Source organism: Ictidomys tridecemlineatus, chromosome 9 (assembly GCF_052094955.1).
Source record: "Ictidomys tridecemlineatus isolate mIctTri1 chromosome 9, mIctTri1.hap1, whole genome shotgun sequence".
Lineage (NCBI taxonomy): Eukaryota > Metazoa > Chordata > Mammalia > Rodentia > Sciuridae > Ictidomys > Ictidomys tridecemlineatus.
Window position 1 is genome coordinate 128,203,166 of NC_135485.1, and position 25,762 is coordinate 128,228,927.

General features: G+C 38.0%; 1 protein-coding gene across 4 annotated transcripts in view; it reads left to right on the plus strand.

The window, feature by feature from the left end:
- Slc10a7 (solute carrier family 10 member 7) overlaps positions 1-25,762 on the plus strand; it is a 245,540-nt gene that overhangs the window by 187,542 nt on the left and 32,236 nt on the right. For all 4 annotated transcript variants that reach the window (XM_040293231.2, XM_078022058.1, XM_078022059.1 and 1 more), the window contains 3 exons: positions 7,524-7,607; positions 18,577-18,742; positions 19,688-19,739. In XM_040293231.2, coding sequence (XP_040149165.2) covers positions 7,524-7,607; positions 18,577-18,742; positions 19,688-19,739 — 302 coding nt within the window. The remainder of the gene's footprint in view (positions 1-7,523; positions 7,608-18,576; positions 18,743-19,687; positions 19,740-25,762) is intronic.

The window sequence follows — 25,762 nt, forward strand, 5'->3', positions numbered from 1 at the left end:
TCTGAAGAAAGCAGGTGCAAGAGTTAGATGGGATAGACAGCTTGTCCCTCCCTGCCCTCCTTCCTCCGGGGCTGGGGTTCTTGGCCGTGTAGGGAGAATGGAAATGGGGTGGGAAAGGAACAAATCCTGCTCTATGTCTGAAGCTGCTGCTTCCTGATTTTCTAGCCAGAGAGGTTTCATGTTCATCATTCTATGGTATAAACTGTAAATATCTATTCTTATTTTCCCCTGAATATGAAGCTAATGAAAGTGAAGGCCAATCATCAAGGGTGAATTATTTAATACAATAATGTTTTAATAGCTGAGAAGAGACACAAATAGTGGCGTTGCCTGTGGCTAATGGATTTCCCTGATAGGAGATAAAAGGCTGATTACACAGCAGAGCCAGTGAAGACCCTGTGCATTAATGACAGTTTACAGGTCAGCTCACTTACAGGAGTGATTTAAAACGCACCATCTGTTTTCTAACTGCTGGTTGATAAGTGTGATTCTGCAGACAGTCAGCGTCTCTTCATCAGAAATTGTCACTCGTTTGTCTTCCTGAGTCTGGTTAGTTTGGCCCCATAATATTTACCGACTCAACTCCCCGATTCTTTACAAATGAAATAATTTCTAAATTGAGTGGATTGATGGCAGTCAGTCCTGCTTCCACTTAGCCCTTCTGTGCCAGGTTAGAAAATGAGGCCCTAATGCCCTACGGCATCCACTGTGTGCACTGCATTAACTCCTCTGTGAGGCCTCTACCCCACCCCAGCCCTACCAGTCACCACCCTCCTTGGCAGTGTTGAGAAAATAGCCACTCACATCATCTCCTGCTTCCTGTAATTCAGATCAGGAACTCCAGTTGAGAAAGGAACCTGTTCCCCAACCCATGGAGGCAGATGGACGAATGTGCTCCTGCATGCCTCCCCCAAGCCCCCTCGCCTCCCCCCTCCCCTGCCATTCTCACATCGGTGAGGAAAGGAGAGTCCAGTTTGGGCTTCCACTCTGCCCCCTTCCCCATTTCTGGTGCCTGTGTCGTCTGTAATGAATATGCAGTGGAGCCGTAGGATGAAGTGAGAGGGCTTTGGAGCTACATTTCTGGATTTAGATCCTGGCTTTGTCTCTTCCAACTTTCATGACCCAGGCCAAGTTGTTTGAGTTGTGTCACTGTTGCCTCATATGAAAATGGGGGTAGGAACTAGTTTCCCTCAAGGGATTGCTGAATATCAAACTGTTGGACACACATTTAGCATTGAAAAGCAGTGACTGCCACATGAAAGTGCCCAAAAAATGTCGCTGCTGTATTTATAGGACACAGTGGGGTGGGAGGCCAGTGTGATCCTTTCTTAGATCTATGAGTGGAGTGGAACTTTGTAACTCAGCTGAATGGAGTTGGAAGAATGGAAAGGAAACCTTGCCAAGCTCCTTTTTTTTTTTTTAACCTACTTATTGTAGCCATTCACTAATTAACAGATTTTTTGAGTACCTACTATGTGTGCTAGAGTACTGGTTCTCAAAGTGTGAACCTCAGCTTAACAGCACCACCTCCTGGAACCTTCATTAGAAATGCAGATTCTCACCATTCTACCCTCCCCCGTCATTCTCCTTAGGCTTTCTGAATCAGAAACTCTTAAGGGTGGGGCGAGGCTGTGTGTGTGTGTGTGTGTGTGTGTGTGTGTGTGTGTGTATGTGTGTGTGTGTGTTATACCTTCTTTTTAGATACACCTGGCAGTAGAGTATATTTTGACATATTATTATACATACATGGAGTATAACTTATTCTATTTAGGATCCTATTTTTGTGGCTGTATAAGATGTGGAGTTTCACTTTGGTGCATTCATATATGAACACAGGAAAGTTACATCAGATTCATTCAACTGTCTTTCCTTTTTCTATCCCCCCCTTCCTTCCCTTCATTTCCCTTTCTTTAATTCACTGAAATTTTATTCTTCCCCCTTCCCATCCTTTTTGTGTGTTGAAGTTATATACTAGAGGGAACATTTGGCCTTTGGTCTTTGGGGATTGGCTTATTTCACTTAGCATGATGATCTCCAGATCCATCCATTTATCAACAAAAGTCATAAAGTCATTCTTCTATATGGCTGAGTACTATTCCATTGTGTATATATCTCACATTTTCTTTATCCATTGTAAATTAAGCTGCTATAAACATCAGTGTGGCTATGTTCTGTAGTGTACTGATTTTAAGTCCTTTGAGTATAGCTAAGGAGTGGGATACCTGGGTCAAATGGTAGTTCCATTCCAAGTTTTCTAAGGAATCTCCATACTACTTTCCAGAGTGTTTACACCAATTTTCAGTCCCACCAGCAGTGTATGAGTGAACCTTTTCCCCTATATCCTTGTCAACATTTGTTGTTACTTGCATCCTTGATAATTTTCATTCTGCAATTGCTAGAGACGTTGAACATTTTTTTCATATATTTGTTGACCATTTGTGTTTCTTCTTCTGTGAAGTATCTGTTCAGTTCCTTTGCCCATTTATTGACTGGGGTATTTGTTTGGATGTTAATTTTTTTTTTTTTAGTTTTTTGAATGTTCTGTAGATTAATGCTCTATCTAAGGTGCAGATGGCAAAGATTTCTCCCATTCTTTAGGCTCTCTTTTCACACTCTTAATGTTTTCCTTTGCTATTAAAAAACTCTTTAATTTGATACCGTTCCATTTATTGATTCTTGGTTTTACTTCTTGTGCTTTACAAATCTTGTTGAAGAAGTCAGTTCCTAAGCTGACACAGTGAAGAGCTGGGCCTACATTTTCTTAGAGGCACAGGGACTCTGGTCTAATGCATAGGTCCTTGATCTATTTTGAGTTTTGTGCAGGATGAGAGATAGGAGTTAAACTCTTACTACAAACGGATTTCCAGTTTTCCCAACACCATTTGCTGAAGAGGCTATATTTTCAAATGATGTTTATGGCACCTTTGTCTAGTTTGAAATAAGTGTATTTATGTGAGGTTTGTTTTTTGTTTGTTTGTTTGTGTGTGTGTGTGTGTGTGTGTGTGTATGTGTCTTCTATTCTGTTCCATTGGTCTTCATGTCTGATTTGTTGCCAATGCCATGCTGTTTTTATTACTATAACTCTAATATAATTTAAGGTCTGGTATTGTGATGCCTCCTACTTCACTTTTCTCACTAAGGATTTCTTTGGCTATCCTTGGCTTCTTATTTTTCCAAATGTAATTTGTGTTTGTGTTTTAACTAGCCCTCCGGGTGTTTCTGATGTGCTAGAGTGTGAGAACCACTGCCCCAGATGTAAATTGTGAATAAGTAGTGTTCTGACCTGAAGGAGAATACCATCTCTAGGGAGAGACCATTTGTAAACAAGAACAACCGAGGATGCCAAGAGGTTCAATGGAAATGCAGAGGACAGTGGTTCACAAAAGAGGAAGGTGCAATCCAGCATCTTGGGAGAAGTTTTTTAAAAAGATTCTTAAAAACTGAGTTTTGGAAAGATTAAAAACCTGCCAGTTGTAAGTAGGGAAATGACATTCCAGAGAGAGAAGTTCATGTGTACTTGGGATGGGCAGGCATGTGTGTAGACCTCGACTTTTTATGAAAAACAGCCCTTTGAGAGAGGAGGGGTTTTACATTTTGTCCACTGTTATATCCCAGTGCTGAGAGCAACCCTGAGAACGGGCAGCACACGGTCACTACTGAAATGATTGAACACCAAGGTCCTAAATTCCCACAGACTGAGTTCATGAATCATTTCTTCTCAGCATAAGATGTGAAAACCAGGAAACCAACCTTCTTATGAGTCCTCTGCTTTAAAGTACCACATTCCTGTAAGAAATTAGCCAGTGACCGGATTGCTTGTTTAACACACTGTATCTTAAAGCCTAGCTTGGCGGTAGGAGACATACTGAAATCTGCCAGGGTAGTTCAGTAAAGCCCAGAGCTCTTGCTTAATACAAGATGACTCTGAACCTGCAGACTTTACCTGCAAATTATTGATGCTTCTTCCAAGCCCCACTGGTCTTTACAATAGAAGCCACAACTGGTTCCTCATTAAAATATGAAGAACTAAATATCCTAGGCAGCATATTTCCTTCTGCTTTCATTAAGATCAACCCTGCATACAAAATAATCAGGTCTCATACTTTGCTAGTCATGTTCTCATATGCTGCCCGGAGCCAGATGCTCACTCTTCTTTCTTCTGGATGCCAGGGCACTTCACAGCATCAGAAACTTCCCAAGGGCACCTCTGCATCTTCACTCTGACCACAGCGACAGGTCTGGTGGCCAATTCAAAAGAAAGGACTTATGCCAAATTAGACTTCAGTCCTGAGGTTTCCGTCCTTTCAGAGCCACTTCTAAGGGACTCATCCAGAGGGATTTGCTCCCCAGCACCCCTACCATCCCTTATCTGGCTTTGGGTACCCTGTTAATTTTTCTGTGGCTCACTCTGATCTCTCATCTGACAGTGAGGGAAGGGCCGCTCCAGCCTGTCTTTTCAGTCGAGTAAGTCAGAGGTCAGAAGCATCTTGGGGTCATGGACACCCTCCTCCTCGGTCCATTGCCTTGTTCTACTGTCTTCTCGTAGCATAAAGTTTTGGAACACTGAGCACATGATTAGCCTATTATGTGATAGATGGAGAAGTTTAAAAACTAATGACTTAATAAGTAGGCAAAGTATCTAAAGAGATATTTCTCAAAAGAAGAAAAACAAATGGCCAACAAATATATGAAAAAATGTTCAGCATGCTTAAAACAGTCAGGGAGATGCAAATCAAACTACACTGAGATTTTATCTTACCCCAGTTAAACTGACAATCATGAAGAATGCAAATAACCATAACTGCTGCTGAGGATGTGGAGAAAGGGGTACACTTATACATTGTTGGTGAGACTGGAGATTAGTACAACTAATTTGGAAAGTAGTGATTCCTCTAAAGACTAGGAATGGAACCACCATATGACTCAGCTCTCCCACTCCTTGGTACTTACCAAAAGAACTAAAATCAATATATTATGTGGTGGTGCAAGCACATCAATGTTATGGGACCAGCCTAGGTGCCCATCAATAAACTAATGGGATAAAGAAAATGTGGTGTGTGTGTGTGTGTGTATATATAGAGAGAGATATTTATATATACACACACAATAGAATTCTACTCAGCCATAAAAAACAATGAATGGGGCTGGGGTTTGTGGCTCAGTGGTAGAGCGCTTGCCTAGCCCGTGTAAGGCACTGGGTTCCATCCTAAGCACCACATAAAAATAAATAAAATAAAGGTATTGTGTCCATATTCAACTAAAAATATTTTTTTAAAAAAAGAACAATGGAATTATATAAGTTTGTTGGTGAAAGAATGGAACTGGATAGCATTGCTAAATGAAATAAACCAGACTCAGAAAGTTGAGTGTGGAATATTTTCTGTCATACAGGGAAGCTAGAGAGAAAAAAGAATAAAAAAGGGGGATGTCTAGCAAACAGAAGGGAGATTACTGTAGAGTAGAAGCAGGAGACCAAGTGAGAGGGAAGAGGGGAGGGAAAAAAGAAGTACTAAGAATCAAAGTAGAGAAAACTATGTTATATACATTTATAAATATGTAACATGAACCCCACTGTTATGTGTAACTTATAAAAGGCACTAATAAAAATAAATGCAGTACATAATAGTTTTAAAGCCAAAGTCAAAATTAGTTCTTCTTTATTCCACTGGACTTAGAGAAGGAATATTGCTTGATATATTATTTATTTAAAAATTTTAAAAACATAAATTTAGGTTGAGGTAGAAGGAGAAGCCAGAGATATAGGAGATGAGTCATGAGGGTCCAGGTAGAAATGGTCAACTCTTATGTGAACACCATACCTCTAAATTCCATGCCTCTCTCCACTCATTGTAAACCTTATGGATAGAGCATTGAGACGGATGGTGTTAAACTTGAAAACTTGGTTCATTAAGATTTATTTTTCTATTCCTGTGGTGCCTGATTTGTCATGAAATGTTTTTCTTTATTTCAGTTCTTACTCCAGGAACAAATGTAAGGCTAATATTTATGGAGAAAATGTATTTGTTAAGCACCTTGTGCTTTAAAGACATAGTTGCTGTAAGATAGGGTGTAATTGTTAGCTTTTACTATTTTAGTTTGGCATAAAAAGAAATGGCTATCAGCCAGGTAGCCGTCAACACTCCAGGAATCCTGTCCTTCATCGGTTTCATTTTTTCTGCTTGATTTTCTTCACTTTTCACTTTATATCTGTTCCAGAGGGAAAGGGCTGAAGCTACAGTTTTAGGGTGAAAATGACAGCCAAGGGTCAATGTTGAAGCTAGTATCAAACGGTGTGGGCCACTGTGGTCAAGATGCCTTAAGTCATTGTGTCTTGTATATGGGGACTGAGGATGGTGACAGTTTTATAAAATACACCAATATAGAGAAAAGATTTTGGTAAATGATTCATGCAAAAAATCAGAAATCAGTGAAAACATTGGTCTTACATCATTTCATTCTGAGCTGTTAACTTTATCTAAATATTTGATTTGCTTTATCTGACATTCTATGCCCTCAGTCATCTCCAATGTCCTTTCACAAAATGATTTTCCAAAAGATATTTCTAAGTTAACTGAACTTAGGTCGATATGAAATTGAGACTGGATCTGTAGGATAAGGGCAAAAAGGAAGTTCCAAGGGCCAAGGAAAGCACCACTGACGGTTTGGGAGACCCTGGGTACCCGGGAGTCAAGAAAGAGAGAAGCAGGCTGCTGTTTGTCAGAGAGATCACAGAGCCCAGAGGAGGTACTAACAAAGATGAGGCAGTTCACAGGAAGACGTAGCAATGCCTGATGGTGAGACTAATATGCGTGTGCAACTGTGTACCTAGTTCGACACTCCTATGCTACAGGGAGTAGAATCTTTATGAAGCTGAGATTGCAATTTTGTGAAGAAACAACCAAAAATGAAGGAGAAGGAACAATATTAAGACATACAAATTTAGGAGAGAGATATTGAAATTTTAAGTTGTAAAATAAGTTAGGCATTAGGATTTCCCATTTACTAGACCTTGTGCAAGAATAAATTTTGAAGACTCTGAGATTTATTGTCTTTGACTTGAAGGACAAGGAAAGTTAGAAGATTTTCATTTACAAAAATAAGATATCATCATAAGAGAATGAGACATGCTTGTTTCTTTTATGTGTCTATGAACAGATGAAATAAAAAATCACATACATTTTGATTGTAGGTGAAATGTCATGGTATATGACAGTATGGACATAGAATGACTTACTTTTTAGAAATGTATTTAATAATAAGTAATTTGAAGGGATTAAAAATTAATGGCAAAATAATTTTTCTCAACCATAATCTACTAATAAAATTATATATTAAAATACCTAACAGTCTATTTTTTTAAAAAATTTTAAAAATTTGAGGTAATTCACTTTGTTGAAATCTACCAAATATTTGGTGTCTGTGAGAGAAATTTGTGGAAATGAAATTTATTACATTACTTAATTAACAGTAATATTTAATAATTGATTCAGAGTAGTTCTAACTCCTATTTTCTAATTTTACAGCTTGGCTCGTCCTCTACTGTGCCTTTTACATCAATTTTTTCTCAGCTTTTTATGACTGTTGTGGTTCCTCTCATTATTGGACAGGTAAGGTCTTCCAATTTTTACCTGTTATTTCCTTAAAAGATCAGATTGTAAATTCTTCTGTAATATCAGGGAAACTGAGGTGGAAGAAACAACTAAATTAAAATACACAGCTATGAAAATACAAGTTTTCATCTACCACAATATTTCTCATCTTTTAATTTTAAATTAATATTAATCTTCTTTGCAGTTAGCTAAATATAAGAACTACTGAAATGAATCTTAAAATTGGATCTTAGATTACTTAGAATTTCCTTTCAGATTCTTATTTAATAGGACCAACAGAAGTTCTTCTATTTAACTTCTTATAACAAATTACTAATAAGCATTCGATTTAAGTATAAGCATAAAAATTTAAAAACAAGGTTTTTGTTTGTTGGTTTCTGGTGGTGTTAAATCACAGGAAACCACAGGAATAGAGAACTGAATCGAATGTCCACCTGAAATGAGTGGGCCTGAGGGAAACAGTGCGCAGGATGACCGAGAGCTCACACCTAGAGTGACTGGATTCCAGACTCAGTTCCACCTTGCATCTGGTGTGCGACCATGGGCCAGCCATTTCACCTCCCCAGCTCTAGGTTCATAGTTCATTAAGTGTTATGCTAATAGTACCTGTCACTTAAAATATTGTTGTGAGGATTAAATGAACTATGCATGTACATAAAGTTCCCAGAATAGAGCCTGACACAGATGAGTGCTCTGTGGTTTCTGTGGAGGTCGCCATCATCATCATCATCATCATCATCATCATCATCATCACCAACACCATTCCCATTATCAAATTGCCTGCAGATATTAAACAGGAAGCAGCTCTTTGGAATATTGCATATAAAATCATTTATATTTTATATATATATAAATAAATTTATATTTTGTAAAATTATATATATAGAAAGAGAGAGAGAGAGAGAGAGTGTGTGTGTGTGTGTGTATTTATATGCTCTCTTTGGTCAGATTCTCGGGGCAATAAACTGAGACAGGTTTCTATGCAGGAAGTTTCCTGGGGAGTAAGTACATTTTGAGGGATGAAAAAAGTAGATGGGTTAATATCTTCCTATCAAGGCCTACATGGGTTCCCTGGTGAGTTCTGGAACTAGGGTGACCCCTTAGAGTTGCAGTGCCTTAAGGTAAGAGCGCCTGGTCTAGACTCTGCTCTGACCAGTCTTTCTGCTTACTCCCACCCCCCCTGAGGCCTGTGCTAGGACCTCAACTGAGATCCTTCATCCAAGCCAGGCTTCCTGCTCCCGGAGCCTGTGGGATTAAGTACCTTATTCCTGAAGAGATTGTTCTGGATAGAGCACCACAGAATTCACTACCTAGGCACTTTTTTTTTTTTAATGTTATACCTAGGGGGCTGATTTTAGCTTAAATGATGACGATTTAAAATACCATTTGCTGAAGTGATACATGAAAAAAATACTTTCTCCCCAGTGCTGATCACATAATAGGGATTCTGAATAAATATTATATCCCCTGCCTTCTTCTTCAGCTTCTGCCATATTTTGTATTGCTAGCTTTCCTGGCTTTTCCTCAACTCCTACTTATTTTTTCTGGTGTTTTTGTTTGTTTGTTTGTTTTGCAGTACTAAGGGTTGAACCTGGGGTCACTCTACCTAGTCTTTTTATTTTTATTGTGAGACAGGGTCTCACTAAGTTTCCCAGGCTGTCCTTGAACTTGTGATCTTCCTATCTCAGCCTCCTGGGTACCTTGGATTACGGACATATTTCACAGTACCTGTCTATTCCTTCTGTTTAAAATATCTTTGTGCCAGGTGTGGTGTTGCACACCTGTAATCCCAGCAACTTGGAGGAAGCTGAGACAGGAGAATCACAAATTCAAGACCAACCCCAGCAATTTAGTGAAACCCTAGGCAACTTAGTAAGATACTGTCTCAAAATAAAAATAACTGGGTGTAGCTCAGTGGTAAAGTACCCTGGGTTAAATCATGAGTTTAAAAAAAAAAAAAAAAAGTCATTATGCTCTCCCTTCCACTCCAACTTATCACACTCATTTAACTGTAATTCAGATCTTCTTAGAACCACCTGAAGTGTTTTCCTGGTTATTCTTTTTTAATTTTGTTTGTTAGTTGGTTGGTTTTTAGTACAAGGGATTGAACACAGAGGCATTTTACCACTGTGCCACACCCCCAACCCTTTTTTACATTTTTTATTTTTTGAGATAGGGTTGCTTAGTGCCTTGCTAAGCTGCTAAGGCTGGCTTTGAACTTGTGATCCTCCCAAGTCACTGGAATTACAGATGTTTGCCACTGCACTCAGATTCCCTTTATTCTTTGCAGCACCATATTTCATTTTTTGTCGTGGTACTTCTCACAGTGTTTACTTATCTTTTGTTAACTGTTTGTCCCCCACTAGACTAGAAACTTCGTGAGTACAGGAACCGTATTTGCTTTGTCCACCATTACATTCCCAGACCATAGGCACCCCAGAAAGTTGTGTTGAAAGAGTGAAAGGAAAGGGAGAGTTATGTGAATAAGGGGCATGCTTTGCCTTCTAGAGGCATATCTGAATCCACCTGTCCTCATCTCTACACAGTTTAACTACAAATGCATTAGATTAATTCCATGATTTTTTTGGTTCTGAAAGTAATTCCACCTAATAACTTGGAGCACATAATTCTTCTCTTAGTGGATCTTGGAAATAGTCCTGTTAATAATTAAATGCTTGGCTTGAAACATATGGACAAATAATATCTAAACTAGTCAATTTTTATGTATAGGGTCATGTAATTTATGTAAAAAAAGAATATTCATAGAGAATGAGTTGTTAGATTGCTCATTCTTTATGGGCCCAGTAGTAAATTATTCCATAAATCATAAAGTAAAAGAGACAGGAGACAGTCAAAAAGTGGAATATGTAGGGGTTTTTTGTTTGTTTGTTTGGTTGGTTGGTTGCTTTTTTTGGTAGTGAAGTATTTTGATGGTTTTTTTTCAATGAGGAAACCTATATGCTTGCACTTACCCAGCCCCCCAGTGTATTGTATTCTTAGGAATTAGCAATCACCAACTCATCTTCACATCTAGAAACCCCTAACAGCCTTGCCTCCTCCCTCTTCTTGCCTCCTTTCTCCCTTACATGCAGGCAGTTGTCACATGCTCCCATTCAGAAATCTGTCACATATGGCACCTGAAACCCCATTCATACTGCCGGGGAAGATGGCACCTTTGCTATCTCTTGTCTAAGCTTGCACTTCCTGAACCAGTTTTGCATAAAACCTATGCACTTCCTCCTGTATCATTTAAACCATATCCAGATTATTCATAATACCTAATACAATGTAAATTGTTATTATACTTTTTGTTTAAAAAATAATGACAAGGAAAAAAGTCTATACAGTTTCAATACAGAGTCAGGGTTTTTTCCAAATATTTCAATACAGGATTGGTTGAAGCCACAGATACAGAACCCATGGATACAAAAGGCCAACTGTATGTAATTTTTTAGGTTATCAGTTTATGGAAAAATAGATTGTTCCAAATTTTATGTAAAAGAAAGACCACATTTTTAGCATACTCTCTTACTTTTGGCCTTTGAATGAACTGTGCTGTCACAGGCCCACAGATACTTTAATATAAAGGACATAGCCACATATATGAGTACATCCTGATATGAGCACTGCTCCCTGGAGAATGATCCCCAGATCCTTGAGTACCATAGGGAGGGATGAGCATCTCTGCAGGCACTGGTTTCCAGGACAGGCAGAGCCACCTCAGTCACCTGACCTATGATCATAGCTTTATGGGTGTAGGCCCACATTGTGTGGATTGTATAGCGTACATGATGCTACCTTTCAGAGAAATGTATTTGCCTAGAGGCATCATGAATCTGTGTACCTGTCACTAGAATTTTCTGGCAGAAGGAAATATAGTATATTAAAGAAGGGATTTCCTTTTTCTATGTGTGTGGAAATGCTTTAGGACTTCACAGCAGGCCTGTTTGATCTGGATCAATTCCAACAACTCACTTCTGTGGTACCACTCCTTACCCTGTAAATTCAGGTTCTCACTAATTCTTCAACCTCATCAAGGCCCCTTCCCCGTCAGTTGACCTTACTCTCTACCAGCCACCGTCCTCGTGACTTTCCCTTTTTACTCAGCTTGGATTCCATAGTCTATCACTGTGATCACTCCTTTGCTAATATTCTCAATTCCTGCATCTTTTCCCCCTTTGTTGTACTGCTCAGAAAGGCCCAACCCTGGTTAACCCCGCTCTGCCACGCCAGCTATGCAACTGAGCTGCTTAGATGCCTGGTCCATTGTTAGCCTCACTTCTTGGCAAACTCCACTTTGTTGACTTGCTGTCTGTCTGTTTTATTTACTTCATGAACACCCAGTGCATGCTTCTACCAGCGTGGCAAAGCTCTGCTTCCAAGAAAGCAATACACATTGTTCCCATTTTCTTTAAAATTCAGGACCCCAAATTTAAAATTCAAATGCCATGGAACACCCCCCAGAAGTTCTATTCTACTTCCTTTTAAGGTTCTGTTTCTACTCTAAAAAGATTATTGTGCCCATCCTCAACCTTTTACTTGCCCTGCACACTCCCAACGTACCTACCTTTGACCCTTGGGTATCACTGACAGCCTCTGTTTTCTCAAACATCCCAGCCTCATTCCTTCCTTAGAGCTGCCATTGTCTCTATATGACACACCTGCCTCCTCCTGCCTCCTCCCCTCTCCTCCAGGAGGAGCTGCCCCACTGCCACCAGAAACTATCCTATCACCCAGTTTAAACTTTTGCTTAGTGTGCTTCATTAGCTCTTCCTGTTTGTTGTTGTTTTACTCTTTGTTTATCTCTCCATTCAGAATGTGAAATCCATGAGAACAGGGACCTTGTCTTTCTAGTCTCTCTCTCTCTCTATTTTAATTTATTGACTTGCCTACCTGTGCAGTATGACCTTTGAGGGCCTTGCCAAAACCACTCATACACACTAATCCAGAGCAAAGAGATTCCAGGCTAGTTTCTCAGTTGTAGCAAAGAGGGTGCCAAAAGATGAAAATAAATATTCCCATATTGTTATATGCATCTTTTAAAATGAGATTCTGTCATTACATGTTAAACAAATCATGGAAACTAGAAGGTAAAGAAAAAGACCCGAGTATGAGCTGAATAAATTTCTTTAATCTCTAACTAATAATAAAACTTTATCATTCAACTTTTGGTTTATATTTCTGAGAGGGAATTTGTTTTACATATACAACACTCCCTTTGGGTTAAGTCCTCGTGGACTGGCTTCAGTGTGATATGAGGCCTAGTTTGGTCTTCAGCACTCCCCAGCTGCACACATGATTTCTAGGCCTCACTTTTCAATCTATAGAACAAACAGATTTATGTTTTCCAGCCCAAAGGTGCTGTGACTCTGTGAGATGAGTATTCTTTGCATAGATGATGGTTAAGAGATTGCTGCTTCTCTCGGTTCTAGAAAGAAATAAATTTTGTGCTATTGAAACATTTTCCTTCCTTTTCCAACAAATCCTTTTAATACATCCAAGTGCTGGTGACAAATACTTATTTTATGCAGTATGTGTAAAAGCAATTTATGAATAAATTTTAATGATACAGAATTTCCACCACTTTTCATTATTTTCTGTCACCTTGGATAGTTTTCTAAGCAACCCAATAAAGTCCACATTTCCCCCTATAAATAATAATAATAAAGCTTATCTATACATTATCAGTCATGCATTCTCTGGTCTTTCCCTCTGTAATTAGTTTCACTGTTTGAGGTTGGTCTTTCATATTAATTCAGCTTCAGCCAAAGCTGAAGTTGGTATTCTTAATGCTAGAGAAAATTTTCACTTATGAAATATTAGATTTGAACTATTTCTACTGCTTCATATGAACAGCTTTGAGAGGAAAAGTAACTGTACCTTTATAAATGGGATATATACTGGTAAACATTGATAGAAACATCACCAAACTAAAACCAGGAAATAAGAATGGGGATTGTTTACCATCTACAGGCCCTGTTTTGAAAGCATTATATAGTCACTTAATTATTTAATCATCACAACTATTATTATATCCATTATCCATTCTGCAGATGAGACACAGAGAAGTAAAGGAATTCACCCAAGATCACAAAATAGAGAGTGGATCCAGGATTTAAGGTCAAGCACATCCTGGATCCAGAATCTATACCTTGACCCCTATGCAATGTTTCCTCCAAAAATAGAAGTCATAGTCATACTCTTCCACCTGACTTTTTAACATTTTATGCAAATTGTTTGGGTTCTTTATGCCTCTGTTTGCAGCTCTAAACAAGCAGGATAATATTTGCACAATCTTTCTCCTAAGAATGAAATAAGAGTAGCACTAGGAGAGGATTTTCAAAAAGTGAAGTAGATAATGGGTGTTTATTATACTCATTTATTATTGTCTATGCTTTATAGAATAAATTAATATGATTTGAATATAATCAATAAATTTAATAAGATCTATCTTTAAAGAAAAGTGTTATATACATTGGATTTGATTTCATCTCTGACAACAAGATATTAACAAAGAGACAAAAGACTTTATGAAATTATATGGATTCAGTATAATAGAGGTTAAAATTGAAATAAGAATCTAAAGCCATCTTGAAGAAAAATAAATTTTGAAATTCAGGCTTACTATGAAAAATTATCTATCATATATCCTCACTCAAAAATCAATTTATAAATGTAAAGACAGAATAGAAAGAAAAAGCAAGGAAATACCGTGACCAAAAAAATTTAAGAAAACTAAAATGATGAATATACTACCCCACGGTTACCTTGGTGTCTGAACATTCTTCACATAAGACGTGTCATTTTTAAAGGTTTCCAACTCGGAAGTCATATAGTAATTGCTAGGTAACCCAGATTATTAGAAGTACAGAGTCAAATTTAAGTATTCTTTTAACCATTCCTGCTAATTAACTTAAAATAAAGAAAATAAAAATACTGAAGATGAGACAATAAAATAAAAAGCTTCCTGAGGAAGATTTTTTTTTTCTTTCTCCGCAGGGAAAAGCAAGCAAGTTAATGAGGATGTGTCACTTAATCTTTAATGCCTAAGTTTCTCTGAGCCAGGAGGACGAATGAATCAGTGTAGATCCTAAGCAAAGATGCAGCTGGCCGCCTCCTTGGAAGGCCTTTGTCCCCGCATCTTGCTCTGTTCTTTTTCCCAAGAGAGAATGCTGAGGTGCTGTGGCCAGTTGTGTTAGGCTACTCAGCAAAGTCTTGTTACCTATCACGCTATTTAAAATTCCTATAAGGCAAAGAAGTTTGAAATATTTTAAATGGTATGAATTCTTGACAAATGGAGAACGATTGTGTCAAAAGTGTAAGTTGCTAAACTACAAGAAGATGAGGTTTTCTGGAGTTTGTAGCCAAAGCACATCTCTGAGGCACGTCAACACTACTCAACCCAGTCTTGTTTATGAACCCCGTTAACATTTTTCTAACTACACCATGCACAAGCAGCTGCTTTGTGAGTTTAATTTTAGAGAAAGAAGGAAACACTCATTGGAGCCTGGAAGATATAAAATGGCTTACTTCAGAAACACAGGTAAATATAAAAAGAAGACTAAAAATGATGAAAGACAATTTGGTTTCCTCTAGGGTTACTGTTTCACTTGGGAGTCTGTGCAGTTATTTTCTTTATGAAGAACAAGTATCCTTCATTAACCCAGGGATATGTTTTAAAAAAGACATTTTGGTATAGCATATAATATTTATTAATAAAAGATCAAACAACCCGATTAATTGGTGAGTGTAATCCATTTACATTGATAGTGATTATTGACATATTTCACTGAAGATCATCTAAGACAGAAAGACTCAGAAAAGTATAAAATAAGAAGATATAAATTTAAAACACTAACAATATAATTGGCATTAATAATAGAAAAATATTCTTTGAAGTAATAAGTATTATTAGAGATAAATGAAGTCCTACACCATATTAAAATTATCAACTTTGTTAACATTTCTATAAGGGGAATTTTAAAAAACTAAAACTTGCATGCACTTATTAATATAACTGCAAAAATATTTTAAGGGGCTGGGGTTATAGCTCAGTGGTGGATCTCTTACCTCGAACATGTGAGGCACTGGGTTTGATCCTCAGCACCTCATAAAAATAAATAAAAGTATTTTGTCCATGTACAATGAAAAATAAAAAAACTAAACCAAAAAAAAAAAAAAAAGACATTTTGGCCAGGAGGATTCTTTGTTTCTTGTTATATCAAAAGAGTTCTATTCCACCATGAGACTCGGAGAATTTTGTAATGAAGAAAGAGAGACTACCAAGTTTTATTAAATCAAATTGCTACTTATAAAGTTGATCCACAATTAGATATTTGTTTTGGTTTTAAAATGACTTTGGCTTTTAAGTTATACCTCATTCATATTTATTTTTTGTTCTCTTGGGGCCATGATATTGGGATTACTTTTGAAATTGGGATCATGCATTCTATGGCCTGTTGCAGAGAGAACTCGTGTGTGTTTTTGTTTTTGGTGTTTTGTTTTATTCTGATACAGGGCCTCACACATGAGCATTCTACTACTGAACTACATCCTCAATATTTTATTTTGTTTTATTTTGAGACAGAGTCTGAATTGCCCAGGCTGGCCTCCAACTTGCAATCCTTCTGCCTTCAGACGGATAGCAGCTGGGATTGCAGGCATGCACCTGGAATATATGCGTATTTAACCAGTGTATATTAAAATAAGATTGAATGACAGCATAAATTTCAGTGATTCCATGTATTTTCCATTTATTTTATTTCCAAAAGGAATTGAGTAGTGTTAAGTTTGACTTTCTGCTACCAAGCACAGCAGATTATGAACTGACCCTCTAAGTGAAGTTCCCTTGGTAGCCTCCTCGTAAGCACCAATGGAGACATATTTGAACACAGGGTCAGCTATGAGACCTCTAGCACTGCTATCCAAAATTTATGTTCTAATACATCAGTGCATCATACTGTGCAACAGAACTGCTCTTCTTTCTCTATATTTTCTGCATTTTTAATTTTAAAGAAAGAAATGCACAGATGAAATACTATGGGATCACTTCTACCTTCCCATCATAATATTTTATAAATCCATATAACTTCAATAATATGATCCACTTTTAAGAAAATCACAGCAGCTCTCTGTGCATTAAACTCTTTCGCCTTCATTCCCAATCCACTCACCTTTAATGGTTTTTCCTCTATCTTGAACCAACTGATCTGCTTTCTTCCAAGACTCTCTATATTTTTTCTTTTTTCCTCCTCCACTGGAGATTGAACCCAGGGGCTCTCTATCACTGAGCTATATCCCCAACCCTTTTTACTTTTATATTTTGAGATGGGGTCTTGTTATGTGGCTGAGACTATCCTCAAACTTGTGGTCCTCCTACCTGTCTCAGCCTCCCCAGTAGCTGGCATTACAGGTGTGTACAACCACACCCAGTTTACTCACATTATTAGGACACTTAGTGAGTCCTAAACAGATCCAACAGCCATTTTTCTGAAGTTCTAATGAGAGAAAAGTAGTCCTTCCATATCTTCAGGGGATATATTCTAAGACCCCCCCCATAGATGCCTAAAACCGTGGAGAGTACAAAACGTATGTATACTCTTTTCTATACATATATATCTATGATAAAGTTTGATTTATCAATTAGGCACATTAAGAATATAAGCAATATCAATAATAAAATAAAATGATTATAACAATACACTATAATAAAATTTATTTAAAAAAATAAAATAAAACAATTATAACAAATACTGTAATAAAATGTATTTGAAATTTATGAATTGCTTATTTCTGGAATTTTTCACTTAAACATTTTCAGACAGCAGTTGACCACCGTACCTAAAACTACAGAAAATGAAACTGAATCCAGGTGGAGGGGACAAATGTAGCTTATTTTGTTCTTAAGTATGTATAAGGATATGCTCCATTGTGAATTAAGCCCTTTTGGTGACAGAGTAGATAATGTCAAAACCCCATCAGCCTTATCAGGAGAAGTTCCCTGACCTCATTATTGCTAATGGATCCACAGTAACTCAGCCTGTTGTGAAATCTCATGTTCAATTATGCAGGATAATGAGTGAGTCAAAACTTAATATGTCTCCACTATCGTCCTTCTGATAGGGCTAACCTAGCTTCTTTCAAAAGCCAAGCAAGGTTTTAAGTAGAGTTGTTCACTTTTATGTCCCAAAAAACGTTATCATCAGTATTCAGACTGTCCTAATTTTATAATCTGATTTGAGTTTTAAATGAGAAAGGATTGTTCTATAACTTTATATTTCACTAATCCTTTTGTAGGAAACTTCGGACAGGTTTATTCATTTTTAAGTGTTAATTTTGGAATTCCAAAAGCATGCAAATGGCATTTGTCTTTGGATTCACAAAAACTCTAGATATTCAGAGTTTGAATTATTTAAACTCCCACAACACATGCACTTTTGCTTTTCAAGCATGAGTTATAATTTAATTAAAAACTTCTGGTGCATTGCTAGCATTTTAAATATTAATATGTTCCATGGATCACTTTCGATTATCTACCGTCTTGAAATTCTTGAAGATGTCAGATTTTTAAGATTCCCAAAGTTGCACTTGGAATTGTCTGTTGAGGCAAAGGGGACTGTGATAATTACACACATCCATTAGGATCGGCAGAGGAGATAAACTTTGGGGAGGCTTAATGGGCATGTCTCAGTGACAGCTAGCAAAGAGCATTTGGCATGATTAAGGATGGATTTGAATGCAGTTGAAAATATACTCTCATTATGGACACCCAGTGGAAGTTGCACTACAAATGTTAAATTCCCCAGAAGAAGTGTGGTGTGGCAGGGAAGCTTTGAAATCCATTGTGGCCATCATCCAAATTATTCCCTTTCCTTTATGTCTTTCTGCTGTCAGAATCATTTTGTGACGCCCAGTTCAACTCCCTACATCTCTGAAAAGAGGCAACCTGTTGATCTCTGTATTTCAGATTGTCCGACGATACATCAAGGATTGGCTTGAAAGAAAGAAGCCTCCTTTTGGTGCCATCAGCAGCAGTGTGCTCCTCATGATCATCTACACCACATTCTGTGACACGTTCTCAAACCCACACATTGACCTGGATAAGTTCAGCCTTGTTCTCATACTGTTCATAAGTAAGTTGGAAGATGGGTCCCTGGCTGTCCTGCAGTAGCAATGTGAAGCCATCAGTGTTCTCTAAATTCATCTCTCGTGTTGATTTGATTAAATACTTAGTTTATGTCCGTTTGGTGACTTTATCATTAGATTTGTTCTTTGGAAAGACATCAGTTATGCACTTATAATCTTAATCTCCTTTACTTTTTATGTCCCTTCATCCTTTTCTGATTTATAATACTTGATATTAGATGGAAAAAGCCTTGATGTCTTTTAAATTCTAATATTAGGTTGAGCATTTTGTCACCAATTCAATTTATTATAAGTTTGAACAGATCTTATTCCTTATTGTGATTTAAAAGCAGGATTTATAATATATGATAATATTATTTTTATATATATAATAATTTGCCTCCATCAGCTAAAATGCGAATATTCACCTCATTATTTGCTAATAAGATATACCAAAACAATATTTCATTTTAAAGAGCAATAGACTATAAAATGCCAGTAACTTCTATGCCTCATAAAACAATCTTTTGTTCTATTTATACTAATATGAAAGACGTTATTAATATTATAGTATCAAATAATCTGTTCTTCTTAAGAATCAAGATGAGTTATTCCAAAGTACTATTAAATGGTACCACTTTTGTGTTATTTGCTATATATACATATAGTATAAACCAGCTTTTTCTAAATTGAACAAATCAAAGAGGGTTTTAGATTTCCCCTAAGTAGTGGATGTCATAACTTGTATCTATTGTTAGATATTGTTAATAAGAACAGGTCCTACTCATTGGAATGATTCTATCAATTTAGAATATACATTAGTTTGTTTTTTCCACTTGTTTTTCTATTTGAGTTCCCTTAATTTTCAGATAAAATGCATATAGTAAATGTGCTACAGATACTGCTTTTATGTTGCTAATTTATACTGAATCTTTTTTCTTCTTTGTCTTCAGTAGTCTCTATTCAGCTGAGTTTCATGCTCTTAACTTTCATCTTTTCAACAAGGTAAGTGACTTGGTGTCTCTTGCTGTTAGTCTCCTAAGGAAGGAGTAAAGCTCTTATTTGGCTACTGTGCCACTGTACTGTCCTAGTTTTCCTCCTGTCTCCTGGCCATTGTTCCTCACTCCTCCTTTCTTACCCTCGAGTTGTAGACCTTGTCAAAGGATCTGCCCTGGACGCTGTTCCATCTGTCCACATCATGTGCTTGGACAGCATTCATTCAGGTTCCTGGCCTGAACCATCAGCTTCATGCCGATGACTCCAAGTCTAGACCTGCCACTCCAGTTCTATTCTCGAGTTTCCCTGCCAGTTATATGTCTTCCCCTGATTGTCTTTAACAAGACCTTAGACTCCAGATATTCAAAATGGAATTAACCTTTTTCCCCCAAATTTCTTCTTATTTCTTCACTTACCTGTTGTGGAACCACCATCCTCAGAGTTACCCAGACTGGAATCCTTCACATAATCATTTTGTAAGTGTCTTGACCCTGCTCCCAAAGCTACTTCTCTCACTGGGGCGCTTGATGTCTCCTTTTCATCTCATCTATTGCAACGCATATCTTGCTCGTAGCTCCATTTCTAGGTGCGAAGTTTCTTATGCTTTTTATACTACTTCCACTGACTCAAAGCTCATCACTCTCTTGATCAAATATCTTCTATTAGTCAGTGCCTAATGATGTCTATTTTTTAAGTGCAAGACCATCCAGTCTAATTACTAGTCTCATGAATTGCCAAAAGTGCCCATGCTCCCTAAGCTTTATGTTGAAGTAAAAATCTTTGCTATTTCCTGGAAGAACCCTGCTTTCTCATTTCCATTTTTTTCTTTGAGCTATCCACACATCCAAATTGGCCATCATGTCCAATTTCATCTTTTATGTTCCTAAATGCAGCTTCTTCCACTATATTATTCACTCAACAGGTATTACCTAAGCCTTTAGTTTGAGAAAGTTAGCATAGTAAATGCCATAAGTAAGAGGTGATTCTGATCCTGCATGAATTTTCAGACTAAATATGTATATTGACAAGTAAGTGTCCTCTGAGCTGTACAGTAAGCCAACCTGTAGTCCATTCAAAGAAGGCGGCACTTCCAAAGGGAATGGTAGAGCCAGGCTTCATGAGAGATGCAGTTTGACATGAGTCATAAAGAATGGCTAATTGTTCAGCAGAGTGGAAGACAGGTGGTTCTCATGGGAGCAAAAGCAATAATACATAAATGAATACACAAAAACAACACAGGATAGGATCGGGTGGCAGGCACAGAGGAAGATCAGAAGGAAAGACAGTCACTGGAAAGGCGGACCTGAGCCCAACTGCAGGGCGCTGGAACTGCAGGCGCCAGCCATGAGCTACCACAAGGGCAGCTCCCAGGCTGTTTATGAGGCTTGAAATAGTGTCAGGGCCATGGACAGGTGGGTTCAGGCCTCACATTAGGCACTTGGCTCGTACAGCACTTAGATAGCACTAGGCTGATTGTAAACAGTCGATAAAAACGTATTGATTAAGTAATTTAAAGCATTTTCGCAAGCTTGAGTTGTGATTTATGAAGTAAGAATAAAGCCTGGAGCCCTTAAGTCACAGAGAAAATGTTACTTAATTGGGTAAGTCTGAGAGTAGGAGCTATTTTAAAGTTCTTTTTGTGAATGGCTTGTTATGCCACCCTAGAAAAGGCGTTTGCCTTTCTGTGACTGTTCGCTGGTCCTTGTGGCAGAAGTAATAATCAGGCCAGGTCATCCTTCCCAATTATGTAGGGGGCAGATATCCTGTTGGTAACGTAGAAATTCCATGAAGAGATAGAGCATGGAGCAGCCACCACCGGGATTACTGAAGGAAGTAGGGGGACGAGGGAAGCGTCACAAATAAAATAGTTGAATTAAACAGTTGTTAAAAATAACAATTTTTAGCATGCAGTAGACTGAGCTTTCCTGAGAACCTCGGTTTTGATATTTATTTATTTGTTTGTTTGTTTGTTTGTTTATATCAGGGATTGAACCCAGGGACACCTAACCACTGAGGCACATCCCCACCCTTTTTAATATTTTATTTAGAGACAAGGTCTCACTAGGTTGCTGAGGGCCTGCTAAATTGCTGAGGCTGCCTTTGAACTTGTGATGCTCCTGCCTCAGCCTCCCAAGCTGCTGGAATGACAGGCGTGCACCACTGCACCCAGCTGAGATCCTTCTTTTCTGCCTTATTCTCCCTTCCATGAAATTCTGTCATGCTTTGTCCCTCCTTGACCCACAGGCAGACATGGATTCTTTGATAAAACATAGAATATGGAATAGCTGTAAACATGTTCCACGGTAATGGTGGTGTAGCCCCCCAGAAAAGTCCATTAAAAATTGAGGATTTTTTTAAAGGGACATAATTTAGAAGATGGTTTTGTGCTCTGCTTTCTCACTGAAAGATCCCATAGTGCTTCAGAATTTTATTAGAGGAATGTAGGATACCTACTCCATACCAGGCACTGTCCTAGGGATTGTGCACATAAGTCTGACAGCAAGAGTGTTATATTATGCATTTTCTTGCTCTTTTGTAGATGAAGACCCATCCTTAGAGTAACTTGCCTCAAATCATATCTTAGTAGCTTAATAATTTACCCCTAATCAAAGAGTAAGTAGCACACCCAGGACCGAAATCCATTTCAACTTGACATTTCCTAAAGCATTTGCCAAGCTCATTTCCACTGCTTTAAACTATTTTTATTACTTTTAAACTCAATGCTTGCTTTAGAGAATTTGTAAGGACTGTTTAACTGAACTCTACAAGTTTATACACCTTACAAACAAGTTTGTGAAAGATACCAAGGATATGAATGAGAATCCACTGGTCTTTGCTGAGTTCCATTTTCTTCTCATTGAAATGGGTGAAACTGGGGTGTGTGTGTGTGTGTGTATTTTCATTTTTTCCTTACCAAGCCAATAAATCTAAAATCAATTTGGGTATCAAAAGATAAAAATCTCAACACAGAAATCAGTCTTCTGTAGTGTGGCATGCTACCGCATTCTGATGATGGAAATTTAGTAGTGTAAAACCAGGAGAGACCCAGCCCAGGAAATTCAACTTCCCTGCCACACTCTGCTTCCCTGGTAAGCATTTCTTAGATTTACTGATTGCTGTGATACCATTGTAGTGAGTATTTAAAACAGACTTGAGAGTCATTTATCTGTCTACAGAACAGTGTCAGGGTTCAAAACTCCAAAACTAGAGCCAGAGTTGGGTTTCAACCCTATTTAATGCCTTTGTAACTTTACAGTTTTCTTGTGTATAAAATGAAGCCAGGAGTAGTATCTATTTCAGGAACATTTGGAGAATTAAATAATAAGCACATAAAGCCCTCAGTATTATTCCTAACATACAGTAAGTGTTCAATAAATGTCAGCTACTCTAGGATATTTATCATATCAAAATAGTTTTATAGTATATCAAAAACTAATGATAAAAAAGTGAATTTGCTGGCTTTACTATATTGTAATATATCACATATTTCTTTTCTCTGTCCAGTTGTTAGGAAATGAGAATGAGCAAGCTATCCATAGTGAAGTAGGCTTTCTGCAACTTGGGGAATTGTCAGTCAAAAAAAGTGAAAAATTTTAGGAAAACAAAATAATGATTAGGAATCTTTTAAAAAAATATAAGAACATTTGGTAGACTGATAACTAGAGTAACAGAAACCTAGAATCAATCATGACAAAAGAACCCCTTAGAAAAGGAAAAGGAGGAAAACAAACATTGAAATAGTTCTGTAGGTATTCTAATTATTTCCAGTACATTTCCAGACAGAAGTATCAGTGGACCTTACCCCACAGTCCCCAGAGGAGAAGGTGGGCAAGGAGGACAGGCTTTATTATTAGAGGCAATTCTTCTTACCATTTCGGAGATGAGGACACTAAACCTTGGAACTCCGGGTAACTTGTTTTGCGCCACACACTCATGACAGTCTTCTGAAATCAACCAAAGATAAGACACTGTTACAGAGGTTAACAAAGGAACCGCCTCGCATGGACATTTCCATGTCTAAAAACAGTGGGTTTTGACAGAACTCTCCCAAAGGACCTTTTCTGCTCCACATTCTGTGATTCTGCTAGTAAAACCTGACACGTTTTCCTTTGTGGATACTGCAAAGGAAGGCAAAATAAATATTATGTGGAAAACACTGATTGAAAGCTTTGCAAGAGAGAACAAAAAGACCAGTTGGGAAGAAAAGGAAATAAACATCTCAGGGGAAGCCAAAGTGATCAAAAGAATGATGAAAACAGGATAAAAAGAAAATCAATATTAAAAAGAGATAAGGTAGAGTTAGAAAATAAATAGTAATGTGACTCCTTTCAAGAATGTGAGCAGACACAATAGAGATGTTCATCCCTGGATTAGATTGTGGTCGTCACTACTTAAATTTAATGTACAGGACCCTTGGTTTTTTTGAGTATTGTGATGACCTATGTCATGAAGCCACCATGACAGTATGGCAGAGGGTAGATGACTAACCAAGAGAGCTGCCCTTGTTCATTAAACTTGTACTCTCCTTTTTTTTTTTTTCTGAGTAGGCAAACTGACCTCCAGAATTTGGACAAGCCCACTTCCTAGTTGTGACTTTAGGGAATCTGCTTAACCTCTGTGCTTCAGGTTCTCCTTTCGGAAAAAGCAAGGCCATAATATTATCTAACATCTAAGGCTAGATAATATTATGGAAGAAATACTGGAGGCAAAGTGCTTAAAGATGTAGTCAGTAAGGTTCACTGATTTGGTCACTCATTATGAATGAAAAGCCACACCATTATGAATGAAAGCATCCACTCTCGGAGCTGCACTGTATAGCTGGAGTTCAAGTCTGCCCTATAATGAGGAATAAGGTATAAACCATGAGCATCTGTTTTATTACCCTGTGGCCCTTATCCTCCCCTCCCCACTGTGGGAGTTTGTGTCAACAGAACCATAGAGTCATGTTCAGTTCCCATAAACCAGAAATGTCCCAGCCTGGACCTAGGCTCAGTCTTCTTACCCGAAACAGGACAAGTGATCTTCTCTGCAAATCTCTTAAGCCACATTTAAGTGCTACTGTAGTGATTGGCAGCCAGTGTCAGACCAGTACCTCCTTGGCCAGAGACTTTGACACACTGGAAATGTGCAGTGATCTGGACAGGAGTGAATATGAATCAGAATAAAGTGCACGAAAGGAAAAGTATACTGTCAGACTCTCCCAGAAGAAAACCAATATGTGTAATGATTGGTTATAAATAAGGTCAGCCAAAGACTGGAAGGTCTTAGTGTTACCAACACCAGTGCACTTTGGGGAGCATCCCAGACAAGGCTTCCTGTCTGTGTGCATGTTCTGCAGCCACAGGTGGACACCAGCCCTGCAGGGAAGTTTATTATTCATTGTGAATTGACTGTATGTCTTATGCTCCAACCTGCCTATTTCAAGCTTTTCTAATTTCTTCAGGTCCCAGGCCTTGGTAACCTCACACTCTGTGGAGGGGTAAAATGCTTCTCACTTTATAAAGAAAGTAAAAGCCTAGATATAAGTTTTCCCAGCTTTCCCATTCTCCACCTGAACACTGTTCATATTTTTAAAAAATATTACTGATATATTATTATTATTATATATAATAGTGGGTTTCATTGTAAATATTCCTACATGCACTTAACCCAGTTTGTTCAATCTCATTCCCCAGCACCTGCCCTCTCTCTCCCTCCCCGGTACTCTTCCTCTGCTTTTCACCCACTCTGTCTACTTTTGCTTTCAGCTCAGAGACTATAGGAAACCCCCGTCTCCAGCTTACCCCTCCAGTCCTGTCTCTCAGGCCCTCTTTGGGGACTTGGAGTCATCAGTTAGTTCTCTCCACTGTACCTTCACTCTCTCTGTGTATACTTCTGTTCGTATTTCCCAAGATCCTTTTCTTCTCTTTGCCAGATTTCTTGAAAACACAGTCCCTCTCACTCCACACACCCAGCCCCCTCAACATTCACTCCTTGGCCTTCTCCCCAAACCCCACAAGGTCTCTCTCGCATTAAAACCTTAATCTCAGTCC